Source organism: Apus apus, chromosome 9 (genome assembly GCF_020740795.1).
Source record: "Apus apus isolate bApuApu2 chromosome 9, bApuApu2.pri.cur, whole genome shotgun sequence".
NCBI classification, from domain to species: domain Eukaryota; kingdom Metazoa; phylum Chordata; class Aves; order Apodiformes; family Apodidae; genus Apus; species Apus apus.
In genome coordinates this window covers 19,306,275-19,334,248 of record NC_067290.1, presented here as the reverse complement: position 1 = coordinate 19,334,248, position 27,974 = coordinate 19,306,275, and the positions used below count along the sequence as shown (strand labels likewise).

Here is a 27,974-nt window from a genome sequence, read left to right as displayed (position 1 = left end):
CTATTAGTAACTCATGATACCAAGTGAGAAACAACATTCATTAAAATTGTGTGTATATGATTAAAAAAGCGACCCCCACATAGGATTAGAATTTTCCTCCAAACCTAATTTAAAGTTGTTTTTTTTTAATGACTGTCCTATTAGATAGTCAGGAATGCTCACAGGTGGCATTTACTCACCTATCACTCGCAACTCGGCATTGGCATAAATAGCATCATACTTGTTTTCTGCCACACACTGATAGAGGCCAGAGTCTGACATATTCAGCAGAGGAATGATAAGAGTTCCATTTGCTATTTGAATTCTCTCCTGACAAAAGAAAAAACAAGCAAAACACATTGACATATCTAATGAGTGTATAATCCCAAGTTTTCTGGTATCGCACTGAAGTATCTGATCATAATTTTGAATAAAAAGTGTCATTTTGGGGGGAGCAATGTGCATGAATACATCAGAAAAACAACCTACACCTTGGCTAGATGACGGTGGTTATGTTTTCAGACCTCTTAGCTCTTCAAACATTTCAAGAACTCCAGGCACACGTTGTGGAGTCGTTGCCTTGTGCAGGTTTGCCCAGATGTTCCAGCTGTGCCATGTGTTTCTCTGCACTGCTGAACTGTGAACCTGTGGGTATCCTTCACCATGAAGCAGAGGCAGAGGCAGCTACCACAGGGCAGGTACGACTGCTCCACACTGGGAGCCTGGAGCAACTTCCACATGGCTCTGGATGAGCAGCACCTGCAGCCCTGCCAGGGAGCTCAGTGAAGCATGGGCCACCCCCCTCAGCTGCTGACATGAACCTGATGATGATAATCCAAGACGATCAGAAAAGCTCCGCAGGAGACAGAGGTGCTCAAATAATGGAACAAAATTTCAAGTGTCATCAGATCACAAGTCACAGATAATGATCCACTGAAAAAGCTCTACTGGAAGCCAACCAGCTCACATTCCTGTTGGAAAGCCACAGGCAGCTGCACAGATCAGAGGAAGAGCCTGCCCCTCATGGCTTGAATTTCTGTGCACGGCAAGTTTCTTCAGTGCAATTCTGCTGAAATAGGGAAAACTGCACAGTAGGTAGGTAAATCTGGACCAGAGGTTGGGTTTTGATATATAAAAAGTAGTTTTATTTGTTCTACTTTTGGCAAATGGAAAAAAAGCCTGTTTCCTGCTACGAGCATAACTTAAAGCTAAGAATTTTGTGATTTTACAATTACCAGCCTCTGGAGACAATCATATCTCCACTGCAAAGTGTAACATTGAGAAGAGAATATGTTCCTCAGAGCAGATCAGTGTGGAAGAAATCCACAACAGGGAATATAAATTCCATCACCAAATGCAAGTCTGAAACAACAGATATTATTATTATTTTGCTGCTCCTTTCCTCTGAACAAGTAATGGGAGCATATCTTGCTCAAGGATGTATCACAGTCTTTGCTGAACACCTACAAGCATCTAAAATGTGTTTGTGAACTGCTGACCATATATAACCTGACCTGCAGAGTTGCCACAGATAAACCAGTTCCCAGCCTGTTGGAGGCAGTTTTCTTGCAGTGCTTGCAGAGGGGAGACTACCAGCTGTTGAGCCATGGGGCTCTGTTTTCCAATACTCCAGCTTTTCCTTGGTGGTCTCCTAACCAAGAACTGACCCAGTCCAACCTTATTTAACTTGGAAATTTGATGAGAGCAGAGCCTGCAGTTGTATGGCTGGTGTACTGCAAACTAATTAACAATATTACATTACTCATCCACTGCTGATTTTTTTTTGAGGCTCTCATTACAGATATCTTTTGCAAGCTCAGTTTTACCTTCAGGCTGTTTGCTACCCTCTTGATGCATTCTGTTTTTATAAAGCAGCTTTGAATATAAAAGCCCCTTCTAAAGCAACACTTGTGTTTCACACCCATGGCTGAATTCTCCACCCTTCTCCTTTGGCTGGCTCCTTTGAGCTATGAGACAAAGAGAAGAATAAAGCTCACCATGTACACAAGCAGGAATAATGCAGGGATGACCAACCAGGTGGTAAGGGAGAGAGGCTTGACAAAAAGGAGACAATATCATCAGAATCAGCCCCGAGGTGGAAAGTGTCTGGAAGCTGTTCTTCCTGTGCTATTTCCAACAAGCAGGGTGCTGAGACAGACTGAATATTTTATTACACCTCCTTTGTACTTTCACCTCCAAACTATCAATTTTGTCCATTGAGCAATAACATTCAGCATTTTGTTGCCTGAAGGATTCCATTTACAATACACCATAAGGACTGTGAAAACATTGCTTGAAAATGTGTCTGTAGAGTATTTTATTCTTTTTTATTAAAACCATGCAATTGAAAAGTGACATTCTAAATGTCACTGACTTCAAAGAGAGAGAAACCTGATAATCTTGCTTAGGAGGAGGTGACAATGAGTAGAATGATCAGGTTCAGAAAAACTGCAACTGAAGAAGATTCTGGCTAGCCTTCTCAGATGCTAGTGGGGCTGTTTAGGACTAATACAACAGAAAATCATATGGAAGATTGGACCCCCCTCCAATTGCTTCAAATAAGTACTACTAAGTCAAACAAGTGCTGGTTCTGCAACCCAGCAGGTGCTGATTTGCCCCTTATGTTTTAGAAATTATTCTGTATCTGTTCTTGCTAGACAGAAATTATTCAGAGTATTATTTTTTTCCAGCCAAGTAAGAATGCACTACGGATCAGACACACCATTTTATGCCCAATAATGCTGAATATATGATTAATAAAAAGGAAAACTTGGCCTCAGCAGAATGCAAGAGCAGCTAAGAGTCTCTTTTGACATGGCTGTCACTCTCCATGGTGTTACCAACAACTGAAGACAGATGTGCCAGAGCTTGGCCACCACAGAAGTATAATTATACTCCCCAAAAAGAGACAAAGCTGAGTTCTCAAAGATCTGTCTTTGAGAACCCTCAGTATGTGAGCAGGTTTCTTAAATGCTTGAGGTCCAATTAATTTCCCCTCTCCTACTGCACTCCTACCACTTCACTACTTTTCTTTCCACTTGGTCCTTCTTTTTCTTTGAGTCTTTTCACTTATTCACCTTTTCCTTAGAACTTCATATGGTTTTCTTTTAGTCTGTTATTCCCCTACATAGTGCCAGAAATGTATTAACCTCATTAGCTAATTTTCGTAGCTGACTGATTAATTCAGCAAGAGGATTACCATAGCATTATAATGGAAATACTGCATGAGACCAAAGGTCCACCCAGCCTACAGATTAAGAACAGAAACAGAAGAAAAGAACAAGTTTACCAAATGATCAGTTTGCAATGCCAGCCTTGAAACACTGTTCCACAGTCAAGTGGCATTCTACCCACTTCCCAAACTACAAATGTACCTAGTGTTTCTGGACAGACCCTTCTTTCCCTAACTATCATTGTTCTTTTTAAACCTGCCACATTTTGTAGCAATTAGATGCTCTGTAAGATAAATCACATTAGGAAATTGGTCTGTGCATAAACTGGCAATACCACACATTTTTAATAAACATGAACTCCAAGAACCAAGGCTTTGTGTTGCAATAAGTTGGTCCTATTGTTTATTTTGAGAAGTTAGATGTTAGCTAGATTTCTGAAAAAAAAAGGTGATGCACTGTAAAATGAACGTCATGACTAAACCACATAAAAATGAAGACAAGCAAGAAAGCAAAGAAGACGAGAGGAACCTTACCTCTGACATGAGTGGCTGGCCATTCTTTAACCAACTGTAGGAAGGGCTTGGTTTTCCTTTTGCCTTACATTCCCAAACTAAACTGTCATTGAGAGACAGAAAGGCATTTTGGATTTTTTTATCCCATTCCGGGAGTGCTGAAAGGAATGTGCAAACCATTTTGAGCAGAAGAGAAATTATTTTGCTGGAGGTATACTGCCATTAATTAATGAACTGAGCTAGGCTAATTACTATTTGTCCAACATATTCTCCTTATATTGCAAGTGAATTCTGCACAACAATTCCTTGGCATTAGACTTCAGGACTAACTTAGAAAAATGTCGGAGATCAACCGGCCAGCGGGCAGGAAACTCAGTTTAGATATTATTAATTTTCATGGACAAAATTTGCAGCAGCAGTGATTTTAGATGCCTGAAATTCTGCGTGTGCTCTCTGAGAGCACTAAGCCCCCTACTTTGTGGGGGAAAAATAAGTCAGTAGCTAATAAAAAACACAGTTTGTAAATATTATCGCTCTGTTTTACCGACGTACCTGAGACCATGGGTTCAGACTGTAATTCTTTGTCATTTACAAGACAAATACTACAGCCAAGGAATTAGGGCTACTCAGATTAGAATAACATCTTCCGAATACCTGTGGCACAGAATCACAGAATCCTAGGGGTTGGAAGGGACCTCGAAAGATCTAGTCCAACCCCCTGCCAGAACAAGATCACCAAGAGCACATCACACAGGTGGGTTGGAATGTCTCCAGTGAGGAGACTCCACAGCCTCTCTTGGCAGCCTGTCCCAGGGCTCTGTCACTCACAGGAAAGAACTTCTTCCTGATATTCTCGTGGGACCTCCTGTGTTCCAGTTGGCACCCATTGCCCCTTGTCCTGTCACTGGACATCACCCTGACATACGATTCACTGCCACACAAAAGCAGCCCCTGCAGGAGCGGCCCGTCAGCGCTGCAAACACCCAAGGAAGCACCCGAGGCCTGAGGGGCGCGGGAAGGAGCTCGAGGTGAGCTGAGGTTCAGAGCCGGCTGGAGAGCAGCTAACTAACCCGACCGACTTGGGGACAGACCCCAGCCACACGGGTGAGACCCCAGCTCTGACAGGGCCCCGGCTGCGGCAGGAGCTGCACGCCCCACACCCCCAGTGGCGGGAAAAAGGGGGCGGGACCTCAGATCAACAGACAGGGTCTCCCGCCAATGAGAAGCCCCGGCCCGGAGGAGCCTCGCTCTGCCAGCCAATAGGAGCGTTGCTCAGGCGCGGCGGCGGGTCCGGGCAGAGGGCCTGGGTGGGAGTCTTGCCCTTGGGGCGGCAGCACGTGAGGGGCTTCTGGGGATCCAGCACCCTCATCCCTCCTTTTGGTGAGTGATTGTCCTTCTGGACACACCCCTCAGGGAGCCCCCACCGCCCCGCTTTGCGCGAGTGGTTCCGTTTCTCTCGGTGCCTTTGAGCGGGAGGCTCTTCCCGCTGTGAAGGCATGCGCGTTCTGGGTCATCCTTCCAAAAGGCCTATTCCAGAAAACGTAAGAATTCTGAAGGAGAGCCACGTAGTAACGTGTTCCCGCCTGAGCTGTGGTTTGCTTCGCTCCTTCGGGGCGCTGGGTGATACTGGTTGGAATGAACCTTGGCTCGCAGGAGCCGCGGTGCCGGGTTCGCAGGCCCCTCTGCCTCTGGAGTCAGTGGCTGGTGTCCTGACATCCCGTGAAAAGTGCTTGGCTGGGTTATTAAATCATAATGCTGTAGTCTCCACATGTGTACAGGTATGTACACTTGCATACACCTCTAGTTCTTGCTTGAAGCAATTGTGTTTCAGGAAGAGGATTGTTATCCTCTGGGAGTAGCAGAGCAAGCTATTAAAAAGCCTCCCTGTAGAACATGACCCTGTGGGTACCTCATGACGCCCCCAGAGCACTTCCAGATTGTCCAACACTGGATTAATAGGATGCCAATGAGCTGCTTCCCACAGTGGGACAGTATCCGGGATGCAGCTCACCCTACTTAAGATTAATTCTGATTAATGTAATTTGTATTGCTCCTGGAGCCTAGGGCATGAATCTAGGTATCATACACAAACAGCAGTGTCCAGGAAAGAAACCCTATTTCCTGGAGGCAAGTTGCCTACAGAGTGAAAACACTGCCAAACAGAAATTAAGCAAGAGGAAGTCAGTTATGTAGATAATATACCAGCCCACTCCTAATATGATAAAAAAATCTTGTGCAAAAGCTTCATGAGTGTTGTTTGTATATTTCACTATGAACAGCTATTAATTAATGTACAAAGCACATTTAATAAGCACATTGTTTTAGATTATATTAACTGATCATAATTTGTAATTGCTTGTGCTGTTATCAATCATGTTCAGGTAATATACTGAACTTCATTTTAATGGAACTGCTTGATTGATGTTCTGCAAAAATTAGTCAGCAAGGAGAACAAAAATAACCCCCTAAAAGCAAAGAAATAATTAAATATTCAAACCAGCAGTCACTGCTCTATTCCTGGCATATATCTTGATATTAACGATGGCTGCAGGAAACTAGTATCTTATCAGCAAAGTCTGCATTTCTTCATTAGAAGAGATTTACTTAAAAACAAATAAATATACTTGCTGGAGTCTTCTCAACAGATGTATAATTGTAGGCTCAGTCTAGCTTTCTGTGATATTTTTCACACTGTTAGGTTTTATTTTTTTTCCTTCTGAAAGATTTATGATGTAAAGAAAAGATCTCCCTTCTTACTCATGTCAAAATATGTTGCTTTCCCTGGTTGTTAACAATGGGACTAAAGAGCATATAAATTCACCTTGGCTATGAGGGACCATTACGTGTGACCTGGATCACAGGAAATTAATGCATGTGGAAAGGGAAAAGGGAAGGGAGAACAGTCTCACAGAAATATTATTCTCTACTTTCAGACAAGGAGAAAGGAGAGGGAGGCAGTGAAATGAGTTTCCCCTGCTTTGTCCTTGTCTCTTTATGGAGCAATACAGCTCAGCTAGAATAGGAGGTGAAATAATCTTGTGCTCACATGAACCAAAACCTCATGAATCCTTCCCTGATCTGCATCTGGGGCAGCACAGCTTTATGCTGCTGTGAGCTACTGAGAGTAAATCTTTTTGCCTTCCCTTAATGCTCCACGTAACAGTACCAGGAATTTTTTCATGCCTTGTATTAACCTTTACAACTTCATCATGACACAGCCCACCTTTTCAATCTGAGTTTCAGTGCAAAATATCTTTATTGCTGAGGATGTAATTCAGTGAAGGTCACTGCAGACCTCCACTCATTTTTTTTTTTTTTTAATCAGCTTGACCTGAACTACACTCATACCTCCAGTAAGGGGCTAATAGACTTAATCTACCAAACACATCTGAACATCATCATACTCTGTAAAAAAATTAAGACATTAAGAAATTAATAATCTGCTTACCATAGACAACTAATTGACCTCTTGCAATGTTTCTTCCTCGAATGTTTCCTGCAGTGCACTCATAAGAGCCTTCATCTTCTTGCTGAACATCTGGGATTTCAAGAACTCCTTTGGTTTTGTTGTGTTCAGTTTTGTTTGTCAGTGAGTTCCCATCAGACCTCTTCCAACTAATACTAGGGACAGGACTAAATAATTATATTACATTAGAGAAAAAGAGAGCATTTGTTATGGGGGAGAAAGGATAATGTGAACTCCTTCTTAAGAGTAATAATACTTAAAAGAAGAAATACTTTCTAAGCATGGTATAAAGAGGTTTATAAGCCTGAGATTTTGTAACCTGTCCAGTTTATTTTGAAGTCCAAGGCCAACAGTGGGGTGAAGTCTTCAGTCAATTCTATGATTGCTTCTTTGTCCAACTTGGATTTTCCTTGCAGTAACTCTTATTTAGGGTTAAAGTCTGCTTTTAAACACTGTGACTGAAGGAATGACTTTGGAAGTGCAAATAAAAAGTATAGAAGCACTGAATTATAGACTAGTTTTCAGAGAAAAAAAAAATTCCTGTAGCATTACAGGTATTTTCATACTTCAAAATAGGAAATATTGGACAAGTACTCAAAGGACTTAAAAAACCCGATAAATCCAGGTTTAAAAACTGTGAGCCAGGGTAGAGGAAAGCAAACAGATGGTTGAGCAAGGAAGTGGAAAGCATGAGACATTAAGGCTGACGTGAACTAGAGACAAAAGATAATATTCCTTGTTTCATGTTTTTGGAGATTTCTATAATTTATATTTGGATTAATGTATCCTATAAAATAACCCTGGAAGTGTGAAGGTGGCTATAAATACTTTTTTGATTTCTGGTAATAGCCATAACCATACAAGCCTCACTTTCATGTTCTCTTATGTCACCAAAACACTTTGAAATATTAATAGTCTTGGATTTCACAGTTGCTTTCTGTCTCTGCAAACTAAAATAAGCTGCCTTTCCTAAGCAGATGAGCAGTTACATTTTGTTACAATTTATGTTACAATTACAAGTTACAAGCAGTTAGCTTTTCACAGAAGCTTGGGCTGAAATGCTTACTCTTCTATTGAAAGTAACATAAACAGGAAATACTCAGTACTGAACTTGTAAATACAACTTCTCTGGAAATTAGAAGTCCACAGTGTCCTTGTCTGCCAGTTCTCCAGGTGTCTGGCCTGTGGTGCTAATTTACAAAGTATTTATTCCTTTTTTTCTTTTAGCAGAGCCTATGACTGCTCACACCTTGAATTATTTAGGTCCGTGGTTTCAGCCCTTGTTTATTGACAAAAGAAATAAAGTCACAAATACAGAATGGAATAATTGCTTTACACAGCTAAGTTTAGGCCTCATCTCTGTGTTTTAAGTGTGTGGCTTTGGTGTTCCCAAGTTCCCCCAAAAGCCAGAAGAACTAGGACCCAGGAGAAGTGTAGTCAGCAAACTACATGGCTTGAACAGCTGGGCAGCTGTTAACAGGGGAACTACAAACATAAACAGAAATAGAGTATGTACAGGACAATATACATCTAGACCACTCTGAATAACAATTCTAGAAATTTGCTTAGTTCTGCAGATAAGTTTGACATAGTAGTTGTCATCACTATCTTTATTAACTGCCCTTCACTATGAGACCAAAACCTATTTTGGACAAAAACTTGCTATTAGTCCTTACTAGGAAATTGGGAAAAAGCTTGTCTGTTTTTCTCAGTTGCACTGGTTGACCTCTTAAAAGGTGTTGTTTCCTCCACAAACCTTGAATGACATAATTCATGCAGGATTCATGTAAACCAAGTTACTTTTAGTTACTCAAAAGAAATGCAGCTGTAGAGCAGAATTGGTCTGCCCCACAACTGCTGTGCTCCACTCAGGAAAACAGCCAGAGGTGCTTTGCAGTCTTGCAGTAGATTGATACAGACCATTGATGACATGAAGGAGAGCATGGCTGGCTTTTAAAATGCTGTTCCATATTAAACAGTGGGTGAACATCTACTGTCTAACAGGAGCACGCAGTGCCTTGAATGCCAGAAGCATTTAACTACTTACTTTAAAGGCACCTCTTCTGACTATTTTTTAATAACAAAGAGATTAAAGGAAAACAGCAGCCATATGGGAGAAGAAAAACAACAATTAAATGCATTCATTCAAGCTCTGCTCTCTGAAAGTGCTTCATTTAAATATTTCCTATTTTTAGCCATTTGTTTTCCTAGTGCTGACTATTCTTGAAGAAGGAAAGTCTACACTGACACCAAGGACAGAGACAGGGCTCGGTGGAAAAAGGCCCCTTCTGTCAACTTGTCAAGTCAAGTTTATCAAGATTTCAGCTGAAGATGCTGTCCTGTTTTCCTTATCCATACTACATACTTATAATGACATCCTTGGGGATGTTTCAAGGCAAACTTGCTTCATTTTTGGCCAGACACAAGGGTGTTTGATAATGTTAACTATAGCACGATGACAGGAAAACCTCAGAGCTTGGTTCATCAACTTTGCTGTCTTTAAATGCATAATCGCAATAAATAGTTAACAGCGCTATGTTCTCCTGCCAGGGAGTCTTGCATCGAGTGGCCTAGTTTTATCAGCAGAGGGAGTTCATTTGTCAGGACGGCAGATCCTCATCAGGCTGAGGGACAGGTTAAACGAGCAGCCTGCAGGAAGATCCCTGGCTCCTCTGTGTGCCTTCATCCAGAGGAAGAACCTTTCCTACCACAGCAGCTTGGGAAGATCTGCATTTCTTCATTGACGTTGCTGACTCCACATTATCACAGGCTTTCCAGCATCTTCAGTCACTGTATTTTGCAGAAAGCAGGTTTTTTTGGCTGGTTTCACCTTCTTCTGATGTTAGTTTACATTTTTATAATCAAATCTCTTAGCAGCAAATATTGCTAGAGGTAACATGAAATACTTTCAAGGTAAACTCCCCTGAATTTAAATTTAAAACCTCATTAAATATCTTTTTGTAACAAATTCTCTATCCTACAAGTTGATACTTTTAAGAAGTGAAACTGTACTTTAGGTATAGGTAAATGGTTTTTTTTTGCCTTGTGATTTTTTTTGTAGGATTGTCTTGCATTCTATTGAAGGCAAATATCTGATGCTGCTACAGACTAGCACCTTCCTGTGCAGATTTGGGGTGGTCCTGCAACTGCCGGGTGGTCTTTTTCCTTTAGTCACTATTAATAACCAGATTAAACCAGATAACTGCTTGGGGCTAAAAAGTTTTGGAATATACAAAGAAACAATAAGTACACTTTTAAATTTATTAAGCTTCATGGATAAAGTCTTGCTTTCACCTGAGTAAATAAGAAAACAGTGCATAAATATGAGTGTCTCTGTACATAAATCTGCAGTTTATATGAAAACTTCAGAGCGTCTAGGAGTACTAATTTAATTTATATTCTACCATACAGGCAGCAGAATCACAAAACCATAACTTACTAACTCAGAAAGAAAAGGTGATGGGAAATATTTTTTCGTTGGTGACAAGTCTTGTCACACTAAACATGAAATTAATTTGTCTGCAGCATTACAGCCCACACCAAGATGAAGGTTCCACCTTTTTGCAGCAAAGACTCAACAACCAGATGATGCATGACATCTGTGCCTCATCTTTCCTCCTATGCATCTGAGAGCACTTCACAATAAAATTAAATTTACAGCTTCAGTAATGAAGACCATGCCTAGTTAAACAAATGAGACAAAGCTGGGGCTTGAAAGCTGCTGTCATGTCTGCATCAACTGCTGACACAAGGAAGAATGAGGATCCAAGGGATATTATAATTAAAGCACTCAGGTTTCTAATCATCCTGGTGTATTACTTGGGAAACAGCAAAGAAGCAAAGCTTGTGAAACCTGGTATTGTCTCATTCTCCTGTGGTCACAAGCCACTCACCTTAACTAATGTAGAAGAGGATCCTCCAGAGCTGCTTGCTCATCCCTTAACATACAGTCTTAAGGTATTAGCTCTATCAGGAGTTGCATAATTGATCGTTTTTACAGCCTCCTACATAAAATCCTTGAGAATACACTAGAATAGCCATCAAATGAAGAAATGAAGCCTGGTATTTTTATGCAAGTGTAGTAAAGATTGTTATTTTATCTAGTTATACTTGCAGCCTCTAGAAAAACCCTTCCCTGAATACATTTAGAGGAATATGTGGGGTCTTCCTATGAAAAATGAATATTCTGGGTTGAAAGAAATCCTAGTTTATATTACTCACATATGTTTTTTACAACCTCAGTTGGCAGTGGCCCATCTGCAGGGATTCTGAACAGATTATTTCCTGATTTTCAAGAAGGGAGTGAAGAAAAATGTAAAACACAGACAGTTTAATATATGCATGCACCAGACCTGGAAACCACTTTGCTTGTTTTCATTCCAGAAACTATTCTTATTTGTGCAACAGAAAGTTATTTTGGAAATCTAGAGAAAGAAGCACAGTAACTCAACTGAACACAACTCTTACCGTGGTAGTCAATCCCCTCAGAGACATAGTGAGCAATAATGTAGATGTATGGCGTGATTAATACAGTTTGATCCAAAACATGACTTTTAATATTGGCATAATATTAAGTGCTGTCAACGTAATGAATATTAGTGCAGAACACAAAGCTTCATCTCTTCTATTAAATTGCCACAGGCTGCAGTATTTGAAAAAGTCAAACTACTATTTCTTATTTCTGTTTTCCCTCTTTTAAAAAATTAAGTACATGGTTCCCCCTGCCAGTCATCAGGTAGCTGCATGCTATTTATATTCCTTTTTACCCCGCTGTATTTCCATTGCAGTGAGGGCTTAGGTACTTTTCCAGGTCGTCTTTACTCTTCATGGTCTCTGTTCTACAAATAGGATTCAGAGACAGGAGCTGGCCAAAGCACTTCTGTCCCTTCAAGATCTGTTCCTCCAAACCCTCTTCCCAGATATAGTGACACTTTGGCCCTCTTGTATTTATTTTCCTCAAAAGAAGCAAGAACTTGCGGCTGGGCTACAAGACCATTTGTGAGTCAGTCATGATATTTTCATGTAAAATGTAAAAACGGAGCTTTGAAACAGAGCTGTGCAGAACATACCTATTTCTGGGTGTCCCACATCCTGGCTGGAGGAGTAGTACTTAGGTGGTTTTGAGTTTCCCCAAGGTAAAAAGACATCTTAGAACTCAGACATATGCCTGGCCTCTTGTACTTGCATTTTAAATGTGAAAGTGCTTTTTGAACAAGGTCCAATAGGTATGATTTGCTGTTCCGTATAGAAAAGAGATGCTATTTCTCTAAATACCATGAAAGTGCTTTCATTTAAGTCTTTTAGAGACCAAAACCACAGCAGGTGGCCTATAACCTGCCTTAGATGTGAAAGATTTCAGTTATTCATAGCGCAGAGGTAGTAGCAGCTGACAGCATTGTCTGAACCAGTGGACTAACAGTATGAACATAGAAAATTACAGATAATGGGAAAGCAGTTCTGAAATCCAAGAGAGATAATAACCACCAGTGCTTGTGGTAGATCAGAAGCGTAGCTCAACAAATATTGAGCTGAATTGATTTTAACATAAACAGACAATAGTAGAGGCTAGAGTTTTAGTGGAATTTAGTCAACTAAAGGTGCAGATGGTCACACTGTTGCATTTATATGTGGCTACCTGAAATTGTAAACAGCTGGAGGTAGGAAACCTTGAGCTTTTAACAATGCAACTAATCACTTACATACCTTTAGAAACTTGGCCTTGTATCTAATAAGTTAAGAGTACTTCACCTGCAATGTTTCTCTTACTTTATTCACATCTAAACACCAGCTCTGACATAAAGCTTTTTAACTGATTGACACATTAGTGAAAGTGTGGTTCAAGGCTCTGTTCAGAGAGAAAAAAAACAGACTGAAAACAGTACAGTTCAGCATGAGACTCAATTTATCAAAAAGAAAATCTAGAGAGGAGAAATTATTCAGCAGTGCCACTAAGGAGCCTTTACCTGCAAACAGCACTTCTCAAACTCATACACTAGATTAGGTGCACATTAGCAGTATGAGATACACTGTGAAGAAGGGATTTCTGTCCATTTACACAGTATAACTCCAGGGAAGTATGGCAGCTCCGCTTTCAGCTGCAGTCCTCTCTATGAAGAAAATGTCTATTAAACAACCACTCCATTTTCTAAGCACAGCATAGAAAGTACAGTGCTTGCTGAGGTACTTAATTATCTATATGTCCTTTTTATTTGCGTTTGTTTTTTTTTTTCTCCTCAAGATGTTCTTAAAATGGCAAAACCCTTGTGCCACATTAACATGACCCATCTTTACCCCTTCAGCAAGAAAGGACTGTTTTGTACATATCATTTACTCTGTTTTTGAAATGCTTTTCTGCAGTCGATATATCATTGTCAAATGCTTTCCATGCAACAGACGGAAATATGAAATGACAACTTGAAATATAAAGCCCTGCACTGACTCACACACAATTAAGAAGGTATTTAAAGAGAAGTAGCTTGACAGTATTTGGAAAGGAAAGTCAGTTTTAAGCAGGAGTGTTTCAGTCTAGTTCTTGTTTTGGGCCAAAAAAGTGCATAGACCTTTGAATATGGCTCTGTAGAATTATTCTTTATCCTTAAATAAAAATTAGCCCTAAGATTAGTTTATATAAAAATCTTATCTGAAAGGGAAGGCCATTTCCTGTCTTATTAACTTTTTATTTGCTTTGTTTTTCTACTTCCCAATGTAGGTTCCAGAGGAACATTTGATTAATTTCTGCTGTCTGCAAGCCAGGCTTTTAACCTCTGGGAAAGCTCTAAACACTTTAAAAGCTTACAGCTTTAAAACGGATTGTCAAAGTGAACTTAAACTAAATAGAGGTCAACAATCAAAGATTATTATAGCTTTTCCAGGGAAAACAAATGCTTATCGGAAAGACTAATTTTTGTAGGCTGGTTACACTTATTCAGATTCAGTTAACCATCTGCTCTTTGAATACAGACATCCCTTGTTGTTTGAATGTACTACTACTTCTGTAAACAAATAAAACAGTCGAAACAACATAGGAAAAATAAAGGCTACCACAAGCCTAATGGCTTTGTAGATTTTAGCAGGAAGGGCTACTGCAAGGCTCCTCAGCATCACATTGGAGAAGAAGGTCCTGAGAGCCAGGTGGATCTGATGGATCCATTCAGGACAACCTATATCCTCTTGAAATACAGCCTGTTTCCCCAGGTTCCCTCCTTAACAATGGTGCTGCACAGAAAAGCATTTCTTTTTGGTGTGGATCGGATGTGAATGTGCAGTTACACTGAATGCTGCAACCTGAAGTCTGGTCTTATTTCAGAGTTAAATCCTACTGTGCAAATTAGAAAGAATGTAGAATGGTGTTAGAACCCACAATGTAATAAAAGAGAAAAATCTTACTTTCCAAGGGCAAAACATTCCAGTCTAACAGATGAGCCCTTCTGTGCATATGTTGTTTCTGGAAAACGTACTTCAATCTTTGGTTCATACTCCCCCATCACACCTGTTGAACATCAAAACAGCTAGCACTCCAGTTGAGCCTCAGACCTGTCTAGTACAACAGAATTTCAGTGTAAAAGGATGGCATTAATAGGGGGAGAGCCTTATGTTCCACCTGTGGTAATCAACACATGATGTCTATGGAGCAGACTTAGCCTGTTGGGTGAAATTCAAGCCTAGGCTGAAAGCTTATGTGAAATCTGCAAGCTTTGCACCTGCAAGAGCTGCAGAACATGACTTTATACTGTGTGTGCAAGTGTGTGGTGCATTAAGATTTTACAGCTAATTTAGGGTTCACACCTCGTTAAAAAGTGTTAACAAGCAATGACATTGGTCACCTCTCAGGACACTGGATAGATTGTGGGTGCAGGAGAGACTTACGGCATTCTGTGTCCAAAATACTTGTGAAACATTTAGAACTTCTTTAAAATATTGGAATGCGACCTCCAGACTTGAGAGAGGCTGATGTAATTAGATGCAGTTATCACAACTGAAAATCTGGCTGAATATCTGACAGCACAGATAATCCAGTATCGGTTTAGGACATTTAATTTTGCAGCAGGTTTGGGATTGCTTTAGCAAAGTAAACTTTTAGCTGAATTCTTTAAATGTGCATGCATCTTTCAGCGTAACTCATTGCAACAATAATGATGAATGAGTCGTATTTTCCTGCACATGGTGCTTTTGCCCAGATCCCACACTGAAAATGAACAAATTATTTTATTTAAAAGGGATCTGACTAGTGTTATAGATAAAATTTTTACTGTTGCCTTAGAGGCTGCCTGTTTAGGAGGCAATCGAGAGGCCACCAAAGTGGATGGGAGAAGATAAAAAGAGACTGATAGAATGGATCTGAGAAAAGAAAAAAACAGTCAGAAAAGCCCTTAGGAATTTTCAATCACAGGTCATACCAAATTAACTTTTGAGCTGTGGAATTATAACTTTGTTTTGGGTGATCTGATTAAGTTATAAAGGAGTGGAAGCATTATTCTATAATGCACAATTGAGTTTTATTTATTCTGGAAACCTAACTCTATACAGGCTTTTGTTTCTCTTGTCACCACTGCTTTGCAAACAGTATAAATATGTTGAAATTTAGATGAGCACTTTTTGCAAAATAAACTTTGTATAAAGATTTCCCAGGTATATATTTCTCACTGTGAACATTTAATTAGGAAGTGTTGCCAGAAAAGTATTTGTATATGTGCAAGTGAGTTTCTCACCTCAATGTCTCAATTTTAAATAACTTTCTAGATTTGTTATTTGATCTATACCTAGATTAGAAATTTAGAAAGCTTTGCTGGATACAAACCTCAAAACAGTCATACACAAGATGAAAAAATATAACATACCATTTGACATTCTCTTGCTATTTTTCAATGATATTGAGCACTACTTTCTTCTCATATGTTTATCTCATCATCCCTGTCCTGACAGTTCAAATCTCATTTCAATCCAGCAGAAGCTGTGGGATCACATCCACTGCACAACACTTTACTGGAAGCCTTTTACCTCCATCAGGATGTATGGTGTCATCAGTTGCCACTAGCTGGAGGGGAACCAGTTAGCATTGTGCTGCACATTGTGAACCAAGCAGCCCAGAGGACTTACCATCAGTGCGGAGGGTGAGAGGAGTGGGTGGCCCCCGTGCACTTCGTTCTGCTCTCGAGTTAGTTACAAGGCAGGTGTAATTGCCCACGTCTGATGGCTCCACTTTGGCAATGTACAGATTGCCTGTTTCTTGGGAAACAAAGCGGCGAGTATCTTCCTGAACATGTAAGGTGGTGTTGTTGAAGATCCATGTATAGGACAAGCCTAGAAAACACCAGATCCACATATCATGCATCCTTTCCAGTCTAGTCTGCTTCCCATTAGTGCTCAAGTGCAATATTGCCGGTTGAAAGAAGGAGCCAGTTACAGGGCAAGCCACACAGGCAAGGTAAGCATTGCTTTAGTTTTAAGCTTACCTGAAGCCACTTCAAAAGGTCAAAAAAGTTTTTGTCTCCTGCTACTTCTGTTTTCCTACTTAGCCTGTTTTCAACCAGGAATGGCATTGCTGCAACACCAGGAGAAAACTCTTTCTATTTAATAAACACTTTCCTTTTCAACATCCAGAGAGCAAATTGCTGAGCAGCGTTACAGCTCCTTCCTTCCCTTTGAATATGGAAATACGAAACTGGTAACCTGGAGCTTTGTCATGAGCTTCTCATGTAGACGGGAGCTCAGTTGCACACAACTAGTTTGGATGTTATTTAATATTTGATCCTAATTCACATTTGACCTTTCTTCTTGTCTTCCATACATACATTTGCTCTGTGCTTATTGCCCTGTTCCAGCTTCCAAACCCTGCTCTGCCATTGTTGTCATCACCCATACAGGGTTTCACAATTCTTACCTTAATAAGGCCTGTCTATAGTCTAGAAAACTTCAAACTAGTTTATTGGGCTGACCCAGGCTGGAAGGGCAGATCTCCATGTGACCTTACCACCCAAGGACCTTGCTTTTCAGCAGGTGTTTTTGGCCAAGCCCTGTACCACTGCCATCAGTACCACAGCTAGCAGGATCTTTGCTTGTAACCCAGTGTGCTGCAGGAGGGTCCCCCAGGGGTCCTGCCAGCCCAGCTGTGGCTGCTCTGCTGTGCTGCCAGTGCCCAGCAGCAGGACTAAAATCCTCTCTTTAATAAGACATGTTAAATCAGCAGTTTCAAAATATACCAGTTTAGCTTTCCTTAATTAAATGTATAATTCATAAGCTAACAGTGTTCTGCCAACAGCTTCATTTTTACACATTTCCCCCATCAACAATCCCATTTGAAAAAGACTATTTATGTTTCTTTCCCCCCCTCAATTACAACATGGGTACAGTATGGTAATAAGTCTGTAAACTCCAGTAGTTTTGTGGAGTTTCAAGTTATCATCTTCTAACATTTTAGGACTCTCATTATAAATTATCTACCTCGAGGGAGCAATCAATGACACTTTCCATACTTGGCTAAATCCTGCAATATGTTCTGTTTTACTGCAGCTTAATGCTAAACTTTTATTCTGTTATACAGTAAACCTAAAAGATGAAACAATTCCTAAAATAGTATAGTACAACATGTGCATACACACAAGAGAAAAGCAACATGTTTTCACATTTGCATGCCCATGGACTGTTGGGTACCTGGTTAAAGCGTCTAAAATCTGGAGATGGGTCGTTTTTTCCACAGGGAGGATCAGCCTATATCTAGATGTAAGTGATGTAACCGTGACCTGATTTGTTTTTCAGAGACATGCTATATACAGACTGTAGTCCTGTCACAGGCACAGTTTGATGACTATACTCGGGCTGCACAAATGGATCAAAGTGACTGGTGTGGGTAAGTTTCTGCTTTCAGCTCATTTTTGGCAGTTCTCCAACCTGCAAGTTAGTGACTGTAAAGAAAATGCTGAAGATTTGCAGGGTAAATACTTTGAATCTGTGTTCAGTTGAACAGTATGGGGTGAACTTGGGATTTCTGTGGAAGAAATACCTTGAGTCTGCAGCCTTCTCAAATTCCACAAAAGCACCTGAGGGCCGGTGGCCTGATGTGCCTTAGTGACAGCTAGAACCCTTACTTACCTCCTCCTGATAATAAAGTGGAGGTAGTTTTAAAAACAATTAAAAAGGAAAAGTTAGTTTGGAGGGTTCCTTCCTAAAGTCCAGTTTTGGTGCTGGCAATTACCTGGCTGAAGAAAGCACAGTCTTAGTGTAACAGGGTACCTACCACCTTACCTGCTAAGGCACCTAATGGATGTTCTAGATGCCTTCATCTTCCTGTTTCTGTTCTGTTCCTCTCCCTGTCTGTACTCCACTATTGCCTTAGGGCCTTTTAATAAATTTTCCCATTAACTAGGAACAAGTGCAGGCTCCTTTTCATATTTAAATCCTTTTTCCCTCTAGTATGAGAGAGATAAACAGTACCACTCTTCTTACTGCAGGTTTTTCATCACTAATCTGCAGGCCATACTTGCCTAGAGCTTAATTCAGCTCCACTGAACTCTGTAGGAACCCTTTTTTAAAATTACTTCAGAGGAAGCTCGAAGAAATCTCAAGAGAAAGGAACCAAATTTTGGAGGTTAAACTTTTTTCTCTTCTAAGGCATAATACCAGCAGTCTGCTCCCTTACACAATACTGTTTCTTAGAAAGTTAAGTGACAACATCAACAGATGTGATAGGCTAGAAAATCTAACATTGTGTTATAAAAGAAGTTGTTATTACTGAAACCTTTCCATTTGGGGTCACTTTGAATCAATCACATGTGGAACAGACCACTGAATAAGCAAAAGAAGGTCAAGGCCCACGCTGTGACTTCTAGGGTTACATTCATTTGCATGAGTAACTCAACAGCTGGGAAGAGTCTGGTGAAAGTAATGCTGAACAGAAGGTAGCAGAGGCATAGAAGGGAAATTTCAAAGAGAAAGTAACCTGCTAATGAAGTCTACTGAAAATGAACTTGAAAATTACTGCTGCCAGCTATTTTATGGAAAAAAAAAGTTACAATTATTTTTTTAGCTTATTGTTTTGTTTTCCATTTAACCACAGGGTTTCAGAAACAGATAGCAGTTGGGATCACACTCAACATGCCCAGAAGAGTTACTCAGTTGCAGAGAACACTATGAAAGGGCCTTACATAAAAGGCCTTACACAAAACTTAACAGTTATCAGCACCAACTTTTTTTGTGGGCTTTTTTTCTCTATTTCATTTTTTCCTTTATGTATAGACCTGTTTGGCTGCAACTTTCCCTCTGGAGTAAAATTTTCCACACAATGTTGAAGATGAATCAGCGTGCCTGAAGTAAGGGCATAGAAGTTTTTCTATACAAAACAAATTAGTCCTGATTTCCTGTTGCTCTTTTCACTATAGTTAGTGTGATGTTTTAGAAAAATAAATGTGTGAGGTAAAACTATGTAGTGGGGTAGAAGGGAGAGCAGAGTTTGGGGAAGTGAACCCTTCCAGAGAAACACTCACTCATCACAGGGTGCTGCTATGTGTGGCAAGAGGCAAGTTGAAGTAATTTCAGGCAAGTCTTTCTCAGTGGTGCTTTAAATATGGACCAAACAAGCAGAATTTGGTCCCAGATTGTTGTTTGTTTTTTTTTTTACCCATGAACTTTTGAAGGAAATTACTTGTAGTAAAAGTTGAGTTCATTCCAAAGACAGCTAGAGAGAAACTAATCTTTACCCTTACTTATAAAAAAACCCAACACCTTCTAACCTTCAGGAGCTTTTAACCAAGGGAGAATCCATCTGATATCTGGACCTATAAATAATGACAATATAAAATTCAGAGTGCTAGGAACATCTCAGGATTTAGTTCACAAAAAATAATAAAATATGCTATTTATAATTTCTGCCCTCAGTTTTTTAATTTAACACCTGCATGTCAAGTTGTTTTCTAAGACAAGCTTCAAAAACATTAAAATAAATACCTGTAAGTGAATAATTCTGTCTAGCTATGACATAGATACCACAGGACAGCTCCTTTCACATGTGCAGCTGCTTGGTCTCAGCCCAAATTAACTGATGAGTACTGAACATTGGAAAATTATATTTGCTCTCAAAAGACAGTGATCCCAGTGCTGTTATTGATTCTGGGAGAAGATGTCTTGGAGAGCACAGAACTGCCTTAACATCCAAGGGACTACAGGGCAGTGGAAGGAGAACCACAGCAGCGTGGGTTTCCTTATACATATACCACATCACAAGCCATTCTCTTAGTGCTGCAATCCTGGGCTGTGTTTCAGTTTGTTTGGTGTTGTTTTATTCCAGTGCAGGTGAGTACGTGGTGTCAGTCCTCCTTCTCATCCCAGAGGCCCCTCAAAGTAGAATAAGTCCACCTCACCTTCCAGCCAAACACTGCCTGGTGGGCAAGTCCTGAGCTTGGCCAGGCTGAGAGCATTGCCTGCCCCTTTCAGCTGTTAGCACTTTCATGACATAACTGGGAAAGAAGTGGAGTTGATAATTAGTCCTGATATAATAGTCTAGGGAATATACCATTTCAGTGCTTTCCTTGGCCTGAGCAAATTCCAATCAATATTGCTCATTCTGCAGGGGAACAGCTACAGTCTGCTCTCAGTGAAAAGACTGTTCCCCCTTGTGCCAGAGCTGGCAGGAAAGGATTAAAGACTCATAGGAACATTGAGAAATAGGAGCAGAAAGAAAGGGATGCTAAACCCATGACTAAGGCACTTGGCTTTATAAAGGGAGATACACTTCATCATTTTATACCATTGCTGTGCATTTTATCAGGTAACTGCTTAATACAAAATGCAAAAACAACCTGAGGCAGAAGTAAAAAACCCTTCCACATACAGCAGCACTGCTCATCTCGTCCCATCCTCTCCACAGACCATCTTTCCCATCCCCTGCTTTCATGTGTATCTCCTTCCCCCCCTTCTGTTGTCTGAGGATTTGGCATATTCCCCTGCTATGCAGGTCCACAGGACTCCTTCATTATGAGTGTCTTATTTTTGTTTCTTGTTTTAACATAGCCTTGGTATAGTAATGTCAGTATAGAGAAAAGCCTATAGTCTCAGCATCCCATCTTCAAACCCTGGCAGCTCTTATGCACAAGTAAATGTAAATGCATGAGGAATCCTGCTGCTTCTAACAAGATTAGAAACTTCCTTAAAGCTCTGTAGGGAATCAGCTGGAAAGAAACAGGCTTTATATGAGACTTCACTTCTAAGAAAATAAACGAATAGCAACCCACCCCACAGTCTTGTGTCAAGTATTGCCAATTAGGCAGCAGCTTCTTAATCATAGTTAGGTCAAGCTCAACTATACAGCTACAGAAATGAAAGCTGTTTCAAACTTCCTTCCTTTTCCCTACATACCTTTTGCTGCTTCCTAGCTCTATATAATACACAATTTTTAAATAACAAAATACTGCACATTGCTTACAGGAGGAGAAAACAGCTGACCTAAAGAACTCAAGCTAGAGAAAAGACACTTGTCAGAGAAGGAAATACAACTTATCTACCCACCTCTGCACTCTATAGCCTTACTAACAAGCAGAGGAAAGTCATATGCTGAACTTGATAAGGTGTGTTAATGAGCCTCATAAATAACAGCAGCTGAGGTTGGAGAACAGCAGGTGCATAAATAGGCAAGGAGGGGCTGGCTGAGGAAATGAAGGGCTTGGGCTGGTTCAGGTAATGTAGGGTAGCTTTCCTCTGTCTAAGGTTAATTGCAGGCTAGGGGTTTTTTTGTTTGTTAACTATAGCAACTTTTTCCTTGTTTTGTAACCTCTGTCTTTAAGGGGTGGCTCTTGTTTTTGTGTTGGATGTTTGCTAGAAGTGCTAATGTTTGTTTGTAGTAACATAGAGCATATTCTCTTTTGGTGTTAAAGTCTTCAGCATATAGCCTTAGCAGCAAGTCTGGAAGGCTTGTGTTCTCTGAGAGCTAGTTTAAGGTCTAAAGCTGATGTGAGAGCTGTTGGAGCAGCTTCCTGAAGCTTTTTTCTTGTTTCTTATCACTTAGCTGCCTCAGATATTTTCTCTTCTTTATTGAAGTGAAATTTTTTGGTTTTCTTGTATAAATAAAATAGGTTGTCTGCATACTCTCAGTTAAGAAGTGTGTATATAAAGCAAGCAATAACATGGCTGTTCCTGTCAGAAAACTTAAGTTGGGTTTAACTTAAATTTTAAGTGTTTTAAATGCTTTTAATGTAGAAAAAAACTTGCAGCATATGCCCAACAGCTGAGTGATCAAATGATAGCTGTAGAGCTTGCTTGCTCTAGAGCATAAAATTTAACTTCAGACTGTTTGTGGTATAAAGCTAGATAACCTTGATCATGTGTTGGTCTTTGTAGTAAGAAGTAGCAAGAGAAGATGAAAGTGAGAAGAAGAAAGATAACATAAGCAGAAGGAGTACTGAGCTATTTTGCTATCTACCTGTTCCTACTTCTCAATGTTATATGGGAAGAAGCTTCAAATAATAGAAACTGCTTGCCTTCTTGGGTTCTCATCTTTCTGTTTCTTTTATTGCTATAAGTAAATGCAGACTTTCTAGGTTAGTGGGAAGACAGGAGGCTTTAGCTAGTCCATCCTTTCCAAAATAACCATATTAATGATATTTGTTTCAAGGAAGTTCTGTAAAGAGGTTTCCAGTCATCTTGCAAGTTGAGAGAAGACAAAGCAGTAACCATTAAAACTGGGTTCCTCTTCCCTCCATGTAATGTATGGGAAGGGCCAGGTCTGGTCAGTGACTCCTTCTGGGGAAAGCAGCAGATGGTCTATGGGAAGGAGTTGCCTGAAGGGCTGTATCCATCTGCTCTGCCTCCCTTAAGTGTATTTCAGTGACACAAATAACTTATTTCAAAAAGCATAGTCAGTGTTTTCTAGTGAAGCAGTTAACCAGAGTTTCCCTGACAATGCCCATCCTAGTAAAAGGTCTGCTTGAGTTATAGGCTGTAGCTACCAAATTACATAGAAAATTCTAAGAGCAATTTTGTTTCCTAGTGTATAGGACATGTTATACAGCCTGTATTGTCTTATTATTTTAACAATATCAGATAAACAACTCTTTTCCTGCTGGAATGGTTCATCTCCTAAATCCCTTCCTATCTAGTTCCTGTGATGTTTGAAGAGCTGCACACAAGGCTTGCAATGGAAGCTGTATACAAGGCTAGTAATCCTTTCTCCTGTAGATATTGTGACTCAGAGGCAGTGGTTTCAATTAAAAACAGAGCTAAAGACAATTTTTTTCAGTAAAAACAACTTCCTAAGCATCCTGAGATAGAGTATAACTTATTAGAGTTCCTACCATGTACTTCATCCCCATGGCATATAATTTTTCGATCACAAATACAGTGTTTTTGGATGACAAAAGAACTTGGTTGCTGTTCTCTAGAGGCTTGTTATTTCAGATAATGTATTTTTCAGGCTTATTGCTCAACAGCTCACATCTCCAGCTTAAGATACGCTATGGCAAATGCTTTGTTCATGGATACCATTCTGTCAGTTCAATTAATCTAGAGTGAACTCACTTGTTAACTATTTATTTGTTCTGAATTTTTTTTCTACTCATTCCTATTTGTCAAATAATAATTTTACCCTACAGTAAGAGGAAAATGTATAGTTTTCTGACTCAAGGGTGGATGTGTTGTCTTTCTGTCCCATTGATACATTTCAGGAACTCTTTCAAGCCTTTTCTGCCCTTAAGGAGCAGGTTTCACTTCATTTCCTTGATTATATACTTCTTTCATATGGCTGTAACACTAAGTGAGCTGACATTTCCTCAAGACTTGCAGGCTTAAAATTGATTGATGGGTTTCTCTCCATCTCTGATATACTACAACCTCTTTATAGATCACTATTTACCTTCTCATGGGAATTTGTCTTATAACTCTGTTTCTTTAAGAATAATTGAGAAAACATTCCTGAAATCAGGACACTGGTGTTAGCACACAAAAAACAGTGTGGCTGTGGATGTGTGGTCACTTCTGCTTAAAGCAGGATGTGAGCCATCTAAAAACTGATTGTTTCAGTCTGGAACAAGACAATTTGGTACCTGTGGTATTAATATTTCCCCTTGTTAATACACATTTGTTTTTCCAGGGTAAGATTTCCAATCAACTTCAGCTAGTTCTGTTAGGAAACCTGAGTTCTTATTCCAGACTTCAAAAGATCTGAAGCAGTTTTGATCTGGGTTCTAACATCCCTGGAGGAGATTTGTGAATGTATGTGGCTCAAAACTTGCAAGAGTCAAAGTTGGGAAGAAAAAATAAAGATCAAAAGATGACTTACAAGCTTCTAGGTACAAAAAATGTTAAGAAACAATGAGAGCACCAGTGTACATACATGTATTGATCTGCAAATATGGTGTTGGAGGTGGCAGTACACCTAATTAAAGGAAGAATAGGAAAATTGTGCCCCATGTTTGGGGCTTTCTTAGATGAAAAGTCTGAAACATTGTTAAATGCATTACTGGTTCATTACTTTTCACCTGGAACTGGAAAGGAAGACATCAGAAACAGCCTGATGCTTAAGAAGCAGTAGTAGGCAATGGCAACAGATGCAAGATACCCCTGAATCAGTTCCTAATAATCGATTTCCTCCTTTTTTTTTATTCTTTATCTGAAGCCTGGAAGATTATCAGGCAACCTTATCCAATCAGACCTTTGATCAGAGAGTTTACTGCTCCAGAAGTCCCTTCCACTCTGAATTTTTCTGTTTTTTTTATCATTATCAGAGAGGAGAGAATCTGGTATTCAAGAGCAGAAGGCAAATTGTCATGACAAACCTAATGTGTGAAAGCTAGGATTCAAATTATAGCATTGAAGTAGCAAGCACTAAAAGACAAAATAGTACTTGCACTCAGACCTGAAGTGGTTTCAATATAGGAATAGTTGTTGTGGGTTGCTCTTCTGCCCTACCATATGAGTGAAGGCACTGAGATAACCAGTCATACTAGGGGATAGTCTTTTAGACCTTCATGCTTGCTTTGTCTGTGTCATACCCAAAGAGCAGTGGCATATTCTAGTCCCTCAAGTACCCACAGAACAGTAAAAAAGGGCCCCTTAAGAAGTGTGAACCCCAGTGTCCTTTAAAGAAATGAAATTTTAATTTGCTATAAAACTATACACTTAATGCACAAATAAATTCCATCACGAATCAGGTGGGGGAGGGCATAGTGTCTCCTGGGCTATGACAGTTGATGTTCAGGCTGTACACAATGTAGGACTATTCAGCATACCTCCATAGTGTGGTGGAGGACCACAGAGCAGAACCACTCCTTGGCCTTCTCTGACTGACACTGTGCTTCTTGTTTTCATTTCAAAGTTTTCAAGATCTTGAGAAAGAAGGAGAAAATGAAACCTGGTTATTGTCTGTCAAATTTATACCTAATTGTGCCTCATGCTAATAATGCTTAGGTAACTCAAGAACACGTTCACATATTCAGTATCATAATTTATATAGAATGTCCAACTTGGCATCTATTTCTTTGGCAGTGGTTAAATGCCTATTCATAAAGCAGTTATACTCTATCCTTCTGAGGTTGTATTTACAATTCCTAATTGCAAAGTTAGTGTATTATTCCAGAAAGTTTTCTAGCATTATTTTTTTGAATGTTTTAGAATCTTAATCTACCTGAACAGGAAAAAACCCCACATTTTATATTATTTACTTTTTTTATAGAAATAAAAAACAGGTGTGCTCTTCTGTATATACAAGTGATAATTATACATCATCAGGCTCCTGCAGAGTGAGTGTTTAAATGATCATAAAACTATGTTGTGTTCTTAATGAGTCTGTTCTGTCCTAAAGCTGGCTGCAGTAAGTGGATCTGATTTAATTGACTCAAACTTCAACTCTGGTTTTAAGGGGGAGAAATGGGGATACTTCAGTAGGAAACCATGTGGTGCTGTGGGGAAACCTCAACAAACATTCCTGTCTCCCATAGATGACTGTTATAGCTATTAATTTTTAGTTTTTACTGCTTCTAACATGACACTCAATCACCTCTGCTTTCTCACATTTCACTGAGACATATTATCAGTCTCATGCCTTTAAATAATTCAATTACAAAACATGATACAGTAGATGTACTTAGAAAAACTATTACTTTTTGATCCAGTTCTCTTCCTAATGAGCAGACTTACTACTTTGGACAGGGTACTTTGGGAAATGATTGCTTGAAATACATTAAAAATATGTTTAATACAATAAATAATATCAGGTTCCCCTTAAGTCTTTATTCCATAGTGTCACATACTGCTTGCCTGAAGCTTATTTTATTTACCTTGCTGCAGATTCTTGTTTCAAACAGCTTTTCCATTTTTCAGCAGCTGAACAACTGCCTGGTCCAGAATTCAATAGAGAGAAACAGTTCTCATTGGTCACAGCAGTAATGATTACTACCTGTACAGGCTCAACTACTGATGTCAATATATCAATTTTCTCCCCCTTCGCTGAACTTTACACAGTTAATTTTTCTCTCCTCCTCTTCATCTCCTGTATACTGGTCTCTTATGAAGACATTGTCTACTCAGAGGTGACTGAATTGAATTAGGCAGCAGTAGCACCTCCCTGCACTGTCATAGCTGCAATAGATGGTACCTCTCAATACACTGGGAAAGCCTTTTAAACTCTGATGTTCTTTTAATTGTTAGATCTCTGCCTTGCAGTCTGGGTAGTCCAGAGGGTCAGAAAAAATACAGGAAAGGGCAAATAGAAAAAAAGTGGTGTTTGTTAGTTTTATTCCATCGTGTTTAGTTTTGTTCCATCCTGTAGTACTTACTGGAAAATAAAACAGTGGATGGATGTAATGTGACTGACCAGAGTTTGAATTCATACTGGTCTAATCTCCAAATGTGTAGATTTATTTATTTATCTGTTCTGAAAATTCAGTCTGAGGAAATTAATCAGCTGGGGATTTTTTGCCTTTTTTTTTTAATTTTCTTTCCCCTGTGGCTTCAGTGTTTTTCTGAGAAGGAAAAGCCAGCACAAAATAACTGTGTGGAAAACTGGCCCCTGGGCCAGCTGCCAAGACATCACAAGGGGATTTGCTTTCGTTTGTGCCCTGAGGCTTTGGGGGAAAAAAAAAAAAGACCCTCAATTTTTTCTATTTGTTATGTTAAATAGAAGAAAGATTGGAAAGCTGCAAAATGTTCATATCTCTTAGGATTCAGACACTAGCAACAAAAATGGTCACATTTTCCTTTTCTGTCTCCTTCCTTGAGCTGCTAATACAATGGAGATGGTGTAGTTTCTATATAAAAAATATTTGAGCAGTATGGAAAATATTTGTAGTCTAACTAGTGGTTTCCAGTGCTTTCTGCTGGGGTAAATCAGGCCAATTTTATTTTCTGAGAAAAAAATCACTTGTTATGAGACACCTGAGAAAGGGGGGGAAGCAAGAGCAGCATAGCAGCAGCAAAAGGTTTTCATGACAATTGAAAATAAGCTATGTAATACTTCACTCTGAAATTGGAATAGGTTTTGGAAAGTAATAAATTGCTGGTAGCAATTCTTAGCTTAATGACACGATGTGTCATGGTATCATTTTTACTCTAATTTTAGGAACTGTATCACCTGTCTGTTTCTCCATCAAAACCATGACAACCACTGATTCATACGTCCAGAAAGAGTAGTACTAGATCTCTTAGGAGATCCACTATTTTAAAATTAGTAGGACTACTTCTGATTATATGTGGGGAAACTGACTTGGCCTTTTTAATCTATGTTTGTCAACCTTAAATTAGGGTTCCAAATCCATATGCAGGAGACCTACCTCTTTGTAGCATATTTATAGTTCGGTTATATAAAGCAGCTCAGCTTTTCCCAGTGCTGAAGAGATTTTCATCCATTATGCTTACTGGTGAATCACA

General features: G+C 39.6%; 1 protein-coding gene across 7 annotated transcripts in view; it reads right to left on the bottom strand.

The window, feature by feature from the left end:
• CNTN6 (contactin 6) overlaps positions 1–27,974 on the bottom strand; it is a 107,056-nt gene that overhangs the window by 36,126 nt on the left and 42,956 nt on the right. For 4 of the 7 annotated variants that reach the window (XR_007890361.1, XM_051627805.1, XM_051627807.1 and 1 more), the window contains exons 4-9: positions 25,340–25,435; positions 16,227–16,430; positions 14,517–14,619; positions 7,113–7,297; positions 3,686–3,822; positions 180–309 (exon numbers count right to left, since the gene is read on the bottom strand). Coding sequence is in view for 6 of the 7 variants with exons in the window: in XM_051627805.1 (XP_051483765.1) it covers positions 180–309; positions 3,686–3,822; positions 7,113–7,297; positions 14,517–14,619; positions 16,227–16,430; positions 25,340–25,435 (855 nt within the window). In the remaining variant the exon portion in view is untranslated. Of the gene's footprint in view, positions 1–179; positions 310–3,685; positions 3,823–7,112; positions 7,298–14,516; positions 14,620–16,226; positions 16,431–25,339; positions 25,436–26,386; positions 26,403–27,974 lie in introns of those variants that run through there. The other 3 variants (XM_051627811.1, XM_051627806.1, XM_051627808.1) reach the window with 3 other exon arrangements.